General features: G+C 41.1%; 2 protein-coding genes across 20 annotated transcripts in view; both read right to left on the bottom strand.

The window, feature by feature from the left end:
- Window positions 1–5,275, bottom strand: part of hspg2 (heparan sulfate proteoglycan 2) — a 198,342-nt gene extending 193,067 nt beyond the window's left edge. For 13 of the 16 annotated variants that reach the window (XM_045696264.2, XM_045696273.2, XM_045696263.2 and 10 more), the window contains exon 1: window positions 4,880–5,275. In XM_045696264.2, coding sequence (XP_045552220.2) covers window positions 4,880–4,948 — 69 coding nt within the window. In that variant the 5' untranslated portion in view covers window positions 4,949–5,275. The remainder of the gene's footprint in view (window positions 1–4,879) is intronic. The other 3 variants (XM_082962171.1, XM_082962172.1, XM_014146824.3) reach the window with 1 other exon arrangement.
- Window positions 5,276–7,925: 2,650 nt separating this feature from the next.
- Window positions 7,926–17,193, bottom strand: LOC106572551 (caspase-9). Of its 4 annotated transcripts, none has more exons than XM_014146829.3 (12): window positions 17,079–17,191; window positions 16,714–16,865; window positions 16,329–16,510; window positions 15,910–16,114; window positions 15,715–15,825; window positions 13,948–14,009; window positions 10,659–10,835; window positions 10,460–10,549; window positions 10,212–10,359; window positions 9,689–9,880; window positions 9,301–9,410; window positions 7,926–9,205 (listed from the first exon to the last, which is right to left on the bottom strand). In XM_014146829.3, the coding sequence occupies exons 3-12, from the start codon at window positions 16,458–16,460 to the stop codon at window positions 9,080–9,082; spliced, it is 1,353 nt and encodes a 450-aa protein (XP_014002304.1). In that variant the 5' UTR covers window positions 16,461–16,510; window positions 16,714–16,865; window positions 17,079–17,191; the 3' UTR covers window positions 7,926–9,079. The 4 variants fall into 4 exon arrangements, with proteins under 4 accessions (XP_014002304.1, XP_014002303.1, XP_045552231.1 ...); XM_014146828.3 differs by having other exon boundaries at window positions 16,718–16,865; window positions 17,079–17,190; XM_045696275.2 differs by lacking the exon at window positions 9,689–9,880 and having other exon boundaries at window positions 16,718–16,865; window positions 17,079–17,193.
- Between the last annotated feature and the right edge of the window lie 24 nt (window positions 17,194–17,217).

A 17,217-nucleotide genomic window follows, 5' to 3' on the forward strand; every position in this document is an offset into this window, starting at 1 on the left:
CCTTCCCCCGCGTGGCTCACACCACCCCCAATGAAGTCAGGGGACACTTGTGGCTGTGGCAGTCCATACCGGGAGGGAGGGCTCGCAGAGCCAAAATAGTCAGCAGTGCTCACGGTTCTGATGTCAGACAACCAGAAAACCAAGTGGCCTCAACTCCAGACTGCTCGTATGATCAAGAGAATGACAGGCAGTCAGGACAGGCACAAAGCCAGATCAAAAACCATGGCTCTGACAATAACCTGGACAGATGCTGCTTGCTTTGCCAAAGTATGACGTAAAGATTGACGTTCTCAAGTCATGAGAAAACAGGAGGGTCGATAAAACATAGGAAATGCCGGCTTGAGATAACAGGGAATATCGAGCAATGCATTTCTATACCCATTTCTGAAATCTAGTAAACCAGGAAAATATGAGGTTATATTGTTGTTATTACACCCATCATCCCTTTTCAATACAAGTTCACACTTTTTATTTAATACATTTTTTGCATTGTTTAATTTAAGAATTTCTCATTATTATGCTTAAATAATCCCCAATACAAGGTATTGGTGGTTAATAGCAGGATGAGAGCAATTGATTGAGTTAGTCAACTGGTATGTGCCATTTTATTGACGTTGATTGTTTGAGTTGATTGATCTGACTTTGCCCTGACATTACAGAGGAGAGAAGGGGGCCCCTATTGTAACAGCCCTTTCTATCCGGGATCCTTGGGAAGTCCTTACCCCATTGAAGTTGAGATGTAAAATGGTTAAGGTAAGGGTTATGGTTATGGTTAAGGTTAGGGGTTAAGGATAGGGTTGGATATCATAAGGTGAATGCACCAATTTGTAAGTCGCTCTGGATAAGAGCGTCTGCTAAATGACGTAAATATAAATGTAAATGTTTTTCGGGTAGGGACATCCCAAAGATCCCATTGAGCACTAAGCCCACAGCAACAGCAGTATGTGCTTAATTGAAACATAGAGTCAAGCCTGTCAGAGTGCAGACTCAAAACACAAGAAACAGATGCTGCTACTAATAATTAAATTATGTTGCTATTGTCATCCTTGGTCGTCATCGAGGTTACTGGTAAAACTATATGGAAGCCAACTCCTAATACAGACAGGCAGTCGAGTCAACATGTATTAGATGATCGCTGAATGGAGACCCAAAAATAAGTTGAAATTTGACAGCGATTCATGACATGCTTGAAAATTCAACCACAACAGAAAAAAACACATACTTCAGCCAATTGGACATGACAACATTTAGACTTCCCATTATCATCATGCAAGCCACAGGATTGACAGTGGGCTCCTCATCAACATGTTCCATGTTTTGTCTCTGTTACCTTTAGCTTACTGTGGTTTATTGACTCTCTCAAACAGGTGTTAGACTGTATATCTGGGACAGGGCTTCCATGAGAATGCTCATTCTTCTGATGAAATGAAAAACAGAAAAGTGCCTGACAGACAGACAGGGACAGTTTTTTCTATTTGATGGTAAATAGATGAGAATCCAGACATGATCTCAGGGGTATAATTATTCTCATCATGTGAGTGCCATCTCCTCAAATCAGATCAACATTTATTTGTCACATGGTAAACAACTGGTGTAGAGACTAACAGTGAAATGCTTACTTACGGGTCCTTTAAAACAATCCAGAGTTAAAGATAAAGATTAAAAAGATAACATAAAAATAGAAATAGAGACAGGAGTAATAAATACACAGTGAATAACAATAACGAGTAAAAATAACATGTCTATATACAGGGAGTACCAGTACTGAGTCTATGTGCAGGGGTACGAGGTAATTGAGGTAACTATGTACACATAGTTAGGGGTAAAGTGACTAGGCAACAGGATAGATAATACACTGAGCTGTAGAAGCAGCGTATGTGGAGAAGTAGCAGCAGCGAATGTGGTGAGTGTGAAAGTGTGTGTGTGTGTGTGTGTGTGTGTGTGTGTGTGTGTGTGTGTGTGTGTGTGTGTGTGTGTGTGTGTGTGTGTGTGTGTGTGTGTGTGTGTGTGTGTGTGTGTGTGTGTGTGTTTGTGTGTGTGTGTGTGTAGAGACCACCCACTGGGCACAAACTCTTTTGAGTATACAGTTTTTAGAACACAAGGCCTGCAATGGAAATAAATATGAGCACATTTATCTATATGCCAACAGATCGCAACAATGCCTAATTTATCATAACCATACAGATAACAAATCCTCATTTCTAAATTTCTAAATTTCCCCATATTCAGTTTATTAGGTACACCCATCAAACCCCCCTTTGCCTCCAGAACAGCCAGAATTTTGGGGGGCATTCAAGAAGGTGTCGGAAACGTTCCACAGGGTTGTTGGGCCACGCTGATGTGATGGCATCACACAGTTGCTGCAGATTGGATGGCGATACATTCATGCTGTGAACAGCCCGTTCCAATGGGTTGAGGTCTGGGGACTGCACAGGCCACTCAAGTAAACTGAACAAACTGTCATTTTCAACACAGACAAACCTTATGTAAAATATGTTGACTTTGTACCTTTGAAACAATGTCAGATCTTCAACGTTATATCCACTATCAGAAGAAAAAATTGTTTGGGCAGCACCTCCTCCTGGAGAGCTGATCTATCTACAGCTATTAATTTGGTCTCCCAACCAGAATTTTAACCAAGCCCTGCGTAGCTTTGATAATTGTGACTGACTACTACCAATGTGCTATCGTGAGAACGATTATTGAGAGATCTCTAAATAATTAAATATATTCACTGTTGCCATCAAAGTCATTCCAAAAGGTAGGTTTAACACAGCAAATGAAATGCAACCATACTTTATAAGTCATATATCATCAATTATACTATTTAGGCCTATATAGCATTTGCAAAGTCATCAACAGCTATTGTTTTAATTCAACCCAGGGTTCAACTAAAAATAGACAATACATATAGGCTTAGGGTTTCAAGCTTTGGTTAATTTCAAATGTAATATTCAAGATAATCATTAATATGCCAGAATCACGTCTCCATCTCAACAAAATCTAAGTTAAAGAATAGGACTAAATCAAATCAAGCTTCATTTAAAGTGCATTTAAAATTTGATTAGATTAGATTTAGTCCTATTCTTGAACTTAGATTTTTTGTTGAAATGGAGACGTGACTCCAACATATCAATTATTAATTTGTAGACAAACTGAATATTGAATTGTGCTTGGCTGTCAATGCAACCAATTATCAACATTTGAAGGAGATGTATCTTATGCTTGGATAGCTCCATCTGTGTCACTGATTTAGTCTGCCTTTAATTCCAGTTTGTCTACAAATTAGGTTCTTGGTTGAGATGGAGACGTCAATCCAACATATCAATAAATAATGTGTAGGCAAACTGGAATTAAAGCCAGACTATGTCAGTGGGACAAAAGATTCATCTCCTTCAAATGTTGATATTTGGTTGCGTTGACAACCAAACACAATTCAATATCCATTTTGCAATACAGACAGTAAATGTACATTTCTTCTTATGTAATGATATAAATCATCCATGTTCAAAATAGCATGCAAAGGTCAGAGGTCTATGGAGACCTTCACAATTGATATAATAATTTGCCCATAATCTTGAACAGTATTGATCACTGAACTTTGTACTTTAATGTAATCTCCACTGCAACCCAGGTAATTTGGTTGTGCTATTAGACAAAGCACAGTGATAATACATTAAATTGTTCTATAAATACAAAATGCCTGACATTATATTCCCATTGGAATTTGGTTGTGCTTTTAGATGATTGAAAACATAGTGATAACACATTGGGAATTCAAGAAACTTCTGGCTGTCTTTTTGAGTGGGTGAATATAGGTTGAAATCTCATTGATCAATGTGTCAACTAAATATTACCCACATTTCCAAGTTGAAATTACGTGGTGTGTCCAGTGGGCAGTGTTTGGGCATAGAGTCAGTGCAAGAGAGTTAGTTCAAAAAAGTGTCAATGCAGGTAGTCCGGGTAGCCTTGTTTTGCAGTTCTGTCTTAAAGCTTGGGGTTATTGTCTCCTACAATTCACATCACTTGAGCACAGGGCCAGTCTACACTATACATTTCATACATTATTCTTATGATCCAATGTGAAGCTCTATCTGAAGAGATATTCATAGAACATTTTGAATGAATTGAAAACAGTATGCCACTAGCACAAGAACTGAATCAAGTTAAAAAGTATGCTGATGAATATTCATACAAGAACAAGTGGCATTACAAAGTATATTGACACAAGTTTACTGATACCTGTTATAGACACCAGTATTTCCCCCTAGAAAAAAAAGCGGTTACAATCTAGCCTAACCAATCAGTTGGTTTTAATGCACAGTAACTTATAAGCAACCAATTCTAGAGTCTAGTCCTTTCACATCCATTAAATTATTGTTTTATGTAGCCTTTGCATAATTTCGCAAATAATGGAATAATGGTCAAATGTTGCCAGTTTTCCTGAAGCGTTTCATGTGAAATGAGTGTGGTTCAGACAGAAGATTGAGAAAGTTTTTTGCATGTAGACAGAAGAGAGACTTGACTATGAATAGACTGTTTCTATGGACATAATTAGATCAGCTCTATTCCACTCGATGTTCCAGTTTGTCACATTATTTTTTAGCACATATTTATGAAACGTATAATTAGCGTGTGGTGAATCATATATATTCAACTATGCTATATATGGGACACTTGACTCGCAACACTCAAGAAACAATAGCATTACACTGTAATAAAGTTTTGAAAAGTAGCCTAGTAGTAAGTTAATTTTCTTTAGCAAATAATTTTCGGTTGTGCGTGGAGCAATGTGAAAACTAGACCAGAGGATCTACAAAATCTTGTTCATGAGAAATATATTAAAGTTCAAAATAAAAGTATGTAAAAGATCACTTACATTTATGAGATGACATGTAAATATCAACGAGACGATAAGTCCAGAGACCGAGTGGATCCGCGTGCCCATTTTCCACCAACCTAGCACAGGCTGCAAATGCTGGGGAAAGGAAAATCAAGGTCCTTCACGTCTGGCCACTGAAGTAATGGTTGGGTGCACCTCTTTACACTTTCTATAAAGGACAATTATTTTCTACGTCCCACACCCGGTGGGACTTCATCAACATAAAAAGGATTCCTTAATGCGTTTTCTATGGAAACGGAATAAAAATATATATGTTTTAAATCACGTGAAAGAGATAGTTCACTTCGCTCCCACTTTCTCTTGCACTCCGAAACTTCGACCTGTAATGCCAACGCAAGTCACTTGGAAGTCCGATGCTATTGCGATAGACGAGCCACTGCCCCGCGTAAAAGGCGGAATGGAATTCAGGGAGTTCTGCTGATAGGCAGCTGTAATCCCTCCGCGAGGAGACGCCGACCCACCTAGCATATCTTTTGCTTTACAGTTTTAAAACAACCCCATTGCTTAAAAATGTGTTAGGCTACATGGTTAAATTAACACATTGAAATGGATCATAAATGGGATTTAATGTAGAGATGAATAATTACGCGTAAATTACGCACCAATACATATTATTTCACTGTTAGACTACTACAACTGTTGTTTACGAAGCATATGACAAGTAACATTTGATTCGATTTTTTAAATTTAGAACACACTCAGATGCACATTTATGTCTTTTTTTTAAGCGCTTGACTTCGAGGCATATCGTGGCCGCCGAAAATATTTGGCGCGCTTTTGTCATGCATCACATTTCACCACCATCCTAACCAAAAGCGGTTTAGTGGAAGAGCTTTGTGTTGATACTACACGATGTGGAAATTACTCTACCTTTGACCTGTAGGCCTAAATAGAATGTTCTCTCAGCGGTTTAGGCCTACCTTGATGCTGGAGAAGTCTGAGCATCGGCGCCCTCTGTTGTTGATCTCGAATCAGTTGCTCTCGTTGCCCATCGAAGGCTTGATGACATTTCTCCACTGAATATCTGTGATGTGCATTTCTCCACTGCATGTCTGTGAGGATGAATTACTGTGATTTAACAGTACATTACAATGTAGACTTACTGTACATTGTAGGCCACCTAGGCCTATATTCTTTATGAAATCAATAAGCAAAAAAATCATGAAGCATGTACTTTTCTAGACCTTTTCTAATGATTTAGTGTAAGCCTGGAATAACAATTCAACAACAACAGGAACACTATGGTGATACTCATTTTTTCCTTTTTCTTAGTGACATACATATATTTTGAAAAACTCTATACATTCTTCTTAAAAATTGTAACACAAAACATTGTAAACAAACAGATAAACACAAAAATAGCAGCATCTTGTAACTCTTCTGCAGTAGAATCTCGCACACCCAAGTAATTCTCTGCAGCTGCCACCACAACATCTATCCTCTGTGATTTACGTACCATTCCTGCAGTACAGTTGACAACCATGGCCACGAACGCCAAAAAACCAACCTTACTGATGTACGTTATTCCTATCACTCTCTATTTGCCTCAGCCTACTCACAGGGATCCTCTTAGGATCCCTCACCCTGGACCCATCTTCCTCTCCCACTCTCTTCACTGCCTCAGCATACAACAGCTTCTGCACTACTCTGATCCTGGCAACCTCAACCTGCCTTTCTCTCACCATGGGTACCCCTTATTGATGTCACTCGTTAAATCTACATCAGTCAGTGTAGATGAAGGGAAGGAGACAGGTTAAAGAAGGATTTTTAAGCCTGGAGACAATTGAGACACGGATTGTGTATGTGTGCCATTCAGAGGGTGAATGGCCAAGAGAAAATAGGGGGGGAAACTCAGTATTAGGAAGGGGTTCTTAAAGTTTTGTACACTCAGTGTATATGTTTTTCAATAACATTCTTTGAAAGTCTTTGAACTTTACTAATATTTTCTTGTGGTTTTTATGGAAAGTTTTCTGAGAACATTACTTTAAAAAGAACCATGAGGAAACCTGCAGAAAACATTATGCTGAAATACTGAAATTCCCACAGAAGAACGTTGTTTCGTAAGGTTCCATATCTACATGTACATACTACCTCAATCAGCCTGACTAACCGGTGTCTGTATGTAGCCTCGCTACTTTTATATCCTCGCTACTGTATATAGCTTGTCTTTTTACTGTTGTTTTATTTCTTTATTTACTTATTGTTCATCTAATACCTTTTTTGCACTATTGGTTAGAGCCTGTAAGCAAGCATTTCACTGTAAGGTCTACTACACCTGTTGTATTCGGCGCACTTGACAAATAAACTTTGATTTGAATTTAAGAACATTAGACCTACTTTAAATAGAACATTGTGGAAACGTTATGCTGAAGTATGGAAATTCCCACAGGAGAACGTTGTTTTTTAACATTCTCTGAACTATTTGAGAACATTCCCAATGTCAAACAAGTTGGAGAACTTGCCTAGAACATTACATCAAAATAAACTAAATGTAACCATGCTTGAACTTTAAGGAAACATTCTGTTAAAGTAATGAAAACCCCCACAAAAAGTTCCTTAAATGGGCTGAGAATATTCCAAAGCCAAGCAACTATGCTGCACCATCCCAGAACGTTGGGGAAGGTTATATGTCAAATAACCATGGGACAACCAGTCTCACCAAGCTCTAAGAAGCAGAACGATAATTAAGAGTTTAACCCTGGCATTTCAGCTACAGCTCATTCCACTATGTTTCCTCTCCCTCTCAAAAGCTAGGCTGATCAACAGAACAAGAGATTTGTATTTTCATGTGTATTAAATTACCTTAAACAGGGTAGTTACATAGGCATGTATGGTAAAGCGTAGTACTATATAACTACAGTATAATTACACTTTCCCTGCATGTAATGCATATGCATTAGCCACGGTAATGTGGAACAAAAGTTTGATTTAATCCAGATGCCAAATCTGTAGTAAGTTGCGTTGCACATCCCATGACATTAACACAAACACACAGTACCAGTCAAAAGTTTGGACACACCTACTCATTCAAGGGCTTTTCTTTATTGTTTTACTATTTTCCACATTGTAGAATAATAGTGAAGATATCAAAACTATGAAATAACACATGTGGAATCATGTAGTAACCAAAAAAGTGTTAACAAATCAAAATGTATTTTATATTCTTCAAAGTAGCCACGCTTTGCCTTGATGACAGCATTGTACATCTGTAAATTGTGATCTGTTCTCAGGTTAGAGCTGGCTCCTCTGCTTCTCTTGGATTCAATAATGGCAAAGGATTATTTGTGTTGCAGGCCTCAAACCACAATGCTGTGATTTGGAATATAAATAAAAATCATTCACCATTACAGATTGGTCTTCAAGTTGTCCCTGGAGCTGGCTTGCTTGTGGACCAAGTCAATTGGAATTGTACTGCACAGCTGTGGTCAGACATCTATGATATAAATCAAAAGGATCAGCCCAAAAATATGAAACACTTCAAATATCAATGGATTCCAACACCTGGAAGTGGGAATTGAGGGACCCAGACGTGGATTTTAGAATTTAGTATGTCTTTCAGGAATTTCCCATTGCATGTCGAAACATATCAATTTACTTTATAATTATCAAACTCCTGAATCCTGCTTACTGTATTTGAAAGCCATAATGACTCACAGGCATCCCCCCATACCAAAGAAATGTTGCAATGGTAACCTTTAAACCTTAAAATAAAATTAAAATCATTAAAAAAACAGTGTAGAAATATGACCAGAACACAATTACACAATTAATTTTGGACATCACATCGTTACCCAGAAGTACAGCACAGCACAGCCATTCACTAAATATTCACCTGAAATGAATTCACTCAACATGGAAATTACATATTATATACAATTTATTTTCTGGCTAATAGTAAGGTCATCAACAGTCCTGATTGATATTTCGCAGAGAGCTTCTCTAGGTAAACCATTGTTTTTTTCCCGCTGCAATTTTTTTGATTTTCACAATGATTTTGCATTCTCAAAAATGTTGAGTGTAAAAACAAGAAAAGAAAGAACATTAGAAAAATGTCAACAAAATTACAATCTTGGTACTCTTTGATCACATATCCAAATAAACATTGATAGAGAAAATTCTAATTGTTTTAAAAGGGCACATGAAGAGACAATTTCCTGAGAGTGAAACTCTGTGCTGTCATGACAGGATTGGTCTCTGGCAGGGCAGGGCTTGGAAGTAGAGAAGTTTGCGTAGAAAGTTAAAGGAACCAGGCATCTGTTTGTAGAGGCCGTTGGCCGAGTTTTCTGAAACTTCATGGCTTACCTGAACACAAACAACATGGAAAGCTTCATAAGAGGATATACTTTAGTATAATTAAAAGTAAATAAAGCAGTATTTTAAAAAGACAACAAACTCACCATCATTAACATGGTGACCAGGTCATCAGTGGCAGCATTCTCTTCTAAGATGTTATCTAGTGTCTCTACATACCAGGAGCCAGCCTGGGTATCTCTCCAGGAGACGTAACCTGTACAAGTCACACCGACAAACAGCCATCAGAGCGACAGACACACTAACAACACTTTCTGGGATTGATAACCACAAAGATTTACTGTATTTGACAGAAACACACAAACGTGCCCCCCCCCCCCACACACCCACACACACACACACACACACACACACACACACACACACACACACACACACACACACACACACACACACACACACACACACACACACACACACACACACACACACACACACACACACACACACACACACACACACACACACACACACCGGGGAAGGTGGAGTAGGACACCAGTATGTCGCTGGGTGTGGGTAGTGTGGCCTTTGCGTCTGGCTCATCAGACTGAGTGCTCAGAGAGTCACTGCTGGAGGACATAGGCATTGCGTCTGTCTGGTCACCTGTTCCTCCAATACAAGGCCTTGCCTCGTCAGGAGACACCTCAAAGCCTGTGTCTCTCTCACCTGCCAGACCACAACGTACAGAACGTTATAACAAATGACTCCAGGCGTTCTGGGTTTCTCAAACCAGAATCCTGTGTGATGACTGACAGAGCGAGACTAGTACCACTAGCCCCCAAATACTTCCTCCACTGTCGGAGATGTAACCCAGTGTACAGACTATTATTTCAACACCTTCATAACATTGTTGTTACAGTGCTGCATAAGCAGTAGTAAGCAATAACTAAGCATAAGGAACTATTATAGCTAGTGAAGTTGTCTTACAGTGCTGCATAAGCAGTAGTAAGCAATAACTAAGCATAAGGAACTATTATAGCTAGTGAAGTTGTCTTACCTCCCCCACAGGCCTGGATGAAGAAGATCTTTGGCTTGCCCTGTAGGGAAAGACAGTTCTGACCGTTCAGGTAGTTGGTAATGTGCTGAACTGGGACATTGGGCCCATCCACTCCATGCACTGCACCGGGGAAGCGATTGTTACACACCTGAAAATATGCATTGAAATGGAATAACATTATTCATCTCCTGAAAGACAAAAATGCCTACACTTTCTATGCATTTGTAAAAGGATAGAAAGAGTCTTACCTCCGTCCCATGTGATAACATGATCACCACACAGCAGTCATACTGTGAATGATCCTTCTTGGACAAAGCCGAAAGCTCCTGCTTTATTTGCTGAAATATAGTGATTAATGTAAGCATTGGATCACTTGGCCAGTTAAACATGAATATTTATCAACTAAACGAGTAGGCTAAACAGGGAGGTAGCTGAGGACATCCTCACCTTTTGTTTCAGGTTTCTCTTGACAAGAACAATAAAGTTCAGAGATTTGAATCTTCTTTCCAGTTTTTCACAGTCTATGTTGGACCCTGTGCGCTTACTCAGCTCCGACTTAGGCTCAAAATCGACATTGTTTATGATCAGGCAGTGTCCACAGGGGTTGGCATCCATCTTATAACTCTGAGAGAATATGAAAGTAAAGCATGCAATGATTCCACAGTATATCCAAACAATCAAATTAGGGAACTTGTTGGACTCAAATTTAAACTTGTTGCAATCTTGACTAGGCAAGACACAGAGTATGTGGAAATATCAAATTTAAATAAGTATTCAGACACTTTAATCAGTACTTTGTTGAAGTACCTTTGGCAGCGAGTCTTCTTGGGTATGGCGCTACAAGCTTGGCCCACCTGTATTTGGTGAGTTTCTCCCATTCTTCTCAGCAGATCCTCTCACAGCTATTTTCAGGTCTCTCCAGAGATGTTCGATCGGGTTCAAGTCCAGGTACTGGCTGGGCCACTCAAGGACATTCCGAGACTTGTCCCGAAGCCAATCCTGCGTTGTCTTGGCTGTGTGCTTAGGGTTGTTGTTCCGTTGGAAGGTGAACCTTCGCCCCAGTCTGAGCACTTTGGAGCAGGTTTTCATCAAGGATCTCTCTGTACTTTGCTCCGTTCATCTTTCCCTGCATCATGGGCTAGTCTCCCAATCCCTGCTGCTGATAAACATTACATTTACATTTAAGTCATTTAGCAGACGCTCTTATCCAGAGCGACTTACAAATTGGTGCATTCACCTTATGATATCCAGTGGAACAACCACTTTACAATAGTGCATCTAAATCTTTTAGGGGGGGGGGGGGGGGTTAGAAGGATTACTTTATCCTATCCCAGGTATTCCTTAAAGAGGTGGGGTTTCAGGTGTCTCCGGAAGGTGGTGATTGACTCCGCTGTCCTGGCGTCGTGAGAGAGCTTGTTCCACCATTGGGGTGCCAGAGCAGCGAACAGTTTGGACTGGGCTGAGCGGGAACCGTGCTTCCTCAGAGGTAGGGGGGCCAGCAGGCCAGAGGTGGATGAACGCAGTGCCCTTGTTTGGGTGTAGGGCCTGATCAGAGCCTGAAGGTATGGAGGTGCCGTTCCCCTCACAGCTCCGTAGGCAAGCACCATGGTCTTGTAGCGGATGCGAGCTTCAACTGGAAGCCAGTGCGCTGCGGCGTTCTGGATGAGTTGTAGGGGTTTAATGGCACAGGCAGGGAGCCCAGCCAACAGCGAGTTGCAGTAATCCAGACGGGAGATGACAAGTGCCTGGATTAGGACCTGCGCCGCTTCCTGTGTGAGGCAGGGTCGTACTCTGCGAATGTTGTAGAGCATGAACCTACAGGATCGGGTCACCGCCTTGATGTTAGTGGAGAACGACAGGGTGTTGTCCAGGATCACGCCAAGGTTCTTAGAACTCTGGGAGGAGGACACAAGGGAGTTGTCAACCGTGATGGCGAGATCATGGAACGGGCAGTCCTTCCCCGGGAGGAAGAGCAGCTCCGTCTTGCCGAGGTTCAGTTTGAGGTGGTGATCCGTCATCCACACTGATATGTCTGACAGACATGCAGAGATGCGATTCGCCGCCTGGTTATCAGAAGGGGGAAAGGAGAAGATTAATTGTGTGTCGTCTGCATAGCAATGATAGGAGAGACCATGTGAGGATATGACAGAGCCAAGTGACTTGGTGTATAGCGAGAATAGGAGAGGGCCTAGAACAGAGCCCTGGGGGACACCAGTGGTGAGAGCGCGTGGTGCGGAGACAGATTCTCGCCACGCCACCTGGTAGGAGCGACCTGTCAGGTAGGACGCAATCCAAGCGTGGGCCGCGCCGGAGATGCCCAACTCGGAGAGGGTGGAGAGGAGGATCTGATGGTTCACAGTATCAAAGGCAGCAGATAGGTCTAGAAGGATGAGAGCAGAGGAGAGAGAGTTAGCTTTAGCAGTGCGGAGAGCCTCCGTGACACAGAGAAGAGCAGTCTCAGTTGAATGCCCAGTCTTGAAACCTGACTGATTAGGATCAAGAAGGTCATTCTGAGAGAGATAGCAGGAGAGCTGGCCAAGGACGGCACGTTCAAGAGTTTTGGAGAGAAAAGAAAGAAGGGATACTGGTCTGTAGTTGTTTAAACATCCCCACAGCATGATGCTGCCATCAACATGCTTCACCGTAGGGATGGTATTAGCCAGGTGAGCGGTGCCTGGTTTCCTCCAGATGTGACGCTTGGCATTCAGGCCAAAGAGTTCAATCTTGCTTTCATCAGACCTTGATCATCTTGTTTCTCATGGTCAGAGTCCTTTAGGTGCCTTTTGGCAAACTCCAAGCGGGCTGTCATGTGCCTTTTACTGAGGAGTGGCTTCCATCTGGCCATTCTACCATAAAGGCCTGATTGGTGGAGTGCTGCAGAGATGGTTGTCCTTCTGGAAGGTTCTCCCATCCCCACAGAGGAACTCTGGAGCTCTGTCAGAGTGACCATCGGGATCTTGGTTACCTCCCTGACCAAGGCCCTTCTCCCCCAATTGCTCAGTTTGGTCAGGTGGCCTGCTCAAGGAAGAGTCTTGGTGGTTCCAAATTTCTTCCATTTAAGAATGATGGAGGCCACTGTGTTCTTGGGGACCTTCAATGCTGCAGACATTTTTTGGTACCCTTTCCCAGATTTGTGCTTCGACACAGTCCTGTCTCGGAGCTCTACGGACAATTCCTTCGACCTCATGGCTTGGTTTTTGCTCTGGCATGCACTGTCAACTGTGGGACCTTACATAGACAGGTGTGTGTCTTTCCAAATCATGTCCAATCAATTGAATTTACCACAGGTGGACTCCAATAAAGTTGTAGATGCATCTCAAGGATGAGCAATGGAAACAGGATGCACCTGAGCTCAATTTCGAGTCTCATAGCAAAGGGTCTGAATACTTACATAAATAAGGTATTTCTGTTTTAATTTTTAATATATTTGCCAAAATTTCTAAAACCTGTTTTCGCTTTGTCATTATGTGGTATTGTGTGTAGATTGATGAGGAAAATTGTTTATTTCATCAATTTTAAATAAGGCTGTAACAGAAAAAAAATGTGGGAAAAGGGAAGGGGTCTGAATACTTTCCCGAATGCCCTGTTTATAGCATATTATGTGTTATATTATAAGTTAAATTCAACATAACTGAGAAACAACAATTCTTTTAGAGACTACTGTCAAAAACCACAATAGGGAACTGATGCTTCATTTAGCCTACAGTAAATAGAACCAAAAGGCAAGATAACTTACCTGAATACTGTCACGTCTAACTCTTCCTGTTGCCCTGGGTTTTCCAAACTCCCTTTCAGGGGCTGTAATAAGCATGGAATAAACATGGAATAAACATCTCCACATTTATACTTGAATATGCAGACTCAAACTCCTTACAGAAATTTGATGTGAACACTTACAGTGGCAAGAAAAAGTATGTGAACCCTTTGGAATTACTTGGATTTCTGCATAAATTGGTCATCAAATTTGATCTGATCTTCATCTAAGTCACAACAGTAGACAAACATAGTGTGCTTAAACTAACAACACACAAATTATTGTATTTTTCTTGTCTATATTGAATACATAATTTAAACATTCACAGTGTAGGTTGGAAAAAGTATGTGAACCCCTAGGCTAATGACTTCTCTAAAAGCTAATTGGAGTCAGGAGTCAGCTAACCTGGAATCCAATCAATGAGACAAGATTGGAGATGTTGGTTAGAGCTGCTTTGCCCTATAAAAAAACACCCACAAAATGTGAGTTTGCTATTTACACGAAGCATTGCCTGATGTGAACCATGCCTTGAACAAAAGAGATCTCAGTAGACCTAAGATTAAGAATTGTTGACTTGCATAAAGTTGGAAAGGGTTACAAACTTATCTATAAAAACCTTGATGTGCATCAGTCCACGGAAAGACAAATTGTCTATAAATGGAGAAAGTTCAGCACTGTTGCTACTCTCCCTTGGAGTGGCCGTCCTGCAAAGATGACTGCAAGAGCACAGCGCCGAATGCTCAATGAGGTTAAGAAGAATCCTAGAGTGTCAGCTAAAGACTTACAGAAATCTCTGGAACATGTTAACATCTCTGTTGATGAGTCTTCGATACATAAAACACTAAACAAGAATGGTGTTCATGGGAGGACTCCACGGAAGAAGCCACTGCTGTCCAAAAAAAACATTGCTGCATGTCTGAAGTTTGCAAAAGTGCACCTGGATGTTCCACAGCGCTATTGGCAAAATATTCTGTGGACAGATGAAACTACAGTTGAGTTGTTTGGAAGGAACACACAATACTATTTGTGGAGAAAAAAAGGCACAGCACACCAACATCAAAACATCATCCCAACTGTAAAGTATGGTGGAGGGAGCATCATGGTTTGGGGCTGCTTTGCTGCCTCAGGGCCTGGACAGCTTGCTACCATCGATGGAAAATGTAATTCAAGTTTATCAAGACATTTTGTAGGAGAATGTTAGGCTATCTGTCCGCCAATTAGAGCTCAACAGAAGTTGGGTGATGAAACAGGACAACAACCCAAAACACAGAAGTAAATCAACAACAGAATGGCTTCAACAGAAGAAAATACGCCTTCTGGAGTGGCCCAGTCAGAGTCCTGACCTCAACCCGATTGAGATGCTGTGGCATGACCTCAAGAGAGCAGTTCACACCAGACATCCAAAGAATATTGCTGAACTGAAACAGTTTTGTAAAGAGGAATGGTCCAAAATTCCTCCTGACCGTTGTGCAGGTCTGACCCGCAACTTCAGAAAACGTTTGGTTGAGGTTATTGCTGCCAAAGTAGGGTCAACCAGTTATTAAATTCAAGGGTTCACATACTTTTCCCACCCTGCACTGTGAACGTTTACACTGTGTGTTCAATAAAGACATGAAAACGTATAATTGTTTGTGTGTTATTAGTTTAAGCAGACTGTGCTTGTCTATTGTTGTGACCTAGATGAAGATCAGATCAAATTTTATGACAAATTTATGCAGAAATCCAGGTATTTCCAAAGGCTTCACATACTTTTTCTTGCCACTGTACATGGAATGGGTGTGGTGGGCATAGCCTTCACTGATTGAGTTGGATAGACAGGGGTTACCACTTGAACAGGCTTGACAGTGTCCATAGGTGAGTCTGTCAAAATAGAGCAGTCCAGAGCAAATATGAGAATTTCAGCAGTATGGACCGATATTGTAATGAATGCACATGCCTACTCACAAACTGGTAAAGGCCTAACGACTGGCCGGACATGGACAGACTGAGGTAGAGGCTGGTTCTGTGGTTCTCCATCCAGTAGGAGCTCTGCTAAACTATGCTGCCCTGTCTCGTGAAGGCACTCTATTAAAGCTGGGAACGCCAGACTCCCGCGGGTCTCCAGGTCTCGAACCAACTGCCTGGCCTGGTCTTGTCTGATCCCTGAGCTCTGAAATAGAGGAACAAGGTATGTGCTTTTGAGAACTGAAACAGTGGCATATGATGCATGGTAATAATTCAGGTAACTTGTTCATAGTCTGGTGTGTGAGACTTCGCAGTGCGTAACAACATGGGATGAGAATAGCCTAATCATGATGATGTTTATCATGAATCGGGATTCTTTCAAAACAATAATAGTCAAGAAGCATATCATCACATACTACCTTTATCTCGTCGATCATGTCTTGAGTAAAGATTCCTTCTGACAGAAGTCCATGATACATATCTGACGGGTTCAGGTCTCTCACGAGATTGACCCTATTGCGTTGGAGAATCCTTTTGTGTCTTTCCTCCATTCTGTAGGCTTAGGCTTTATGAAGCATGGAACAGGAGAGCTACAATGACTCTGTGGCAGAGAAGAGAAATTACCAAATGAGTTTACAATAAGTGTTCTTAAAACATATGTATTTACAAAGACAGTCCCAGTACTACAAAATATCAACGATCAATACAAACAGCAAACAGGCAGAAAAGAAGATTACTTTATTGTCCAATTGAACGGAAATTCAACTTCCGCTTTATCCCAACCCCTTCAAAAGACACACATACATACACAGTTTGGAGTGGAGAGGTCAGAGCAGTGGTCGTGGGGCCCATGGAACAGCTGGGATATAGGATTTCGATACTGGGGGTGCCAACTCACATTCCAGCTATTGTTCCCACGGCAGGCCCGGGATTTGAACTGGCTGGCTCATGAAAAACTGTTTTGTAACAGAGTACGACTAATGAATACACCTCTAGCTAGGTAAAGCGTTAAGTTACATGTTATTGAAACGATGTCGACCACAGAGAGCTACGCGGAAGTCCTGAGTTTTAAAATACCAAAAAAGGTTTATACAGTTGTCGTAAATGGAAATAAATAGAATACACAAACTATAATGACAAGCAGTGGTGATAAATGTTTTGTTTTTTACCAGCTCCGTGTGATCACTCCCCACTCTTCTCTGTACTCTCCTATAATTTTTCAACGACTTCCTTGTTTACATCACACTCCCTCGTGATTGGTGGATTGTAAAAGACTGTAACTCCCACAATGCCTTCGGTGTCTCTGGT

This window comes from Salmo salar, chromosome 15 (genome assembly GCF_965601325.2).
Source record: "Salmo salar chromosome 15, fSalSal1, whole genome shotgun sequence".
Lineage (NCBI taxonomy): Eukaryota > Metazoa > Chordata > Actinopteri > Salmoniformes > Salmonidae > Salmo > Salmo salar.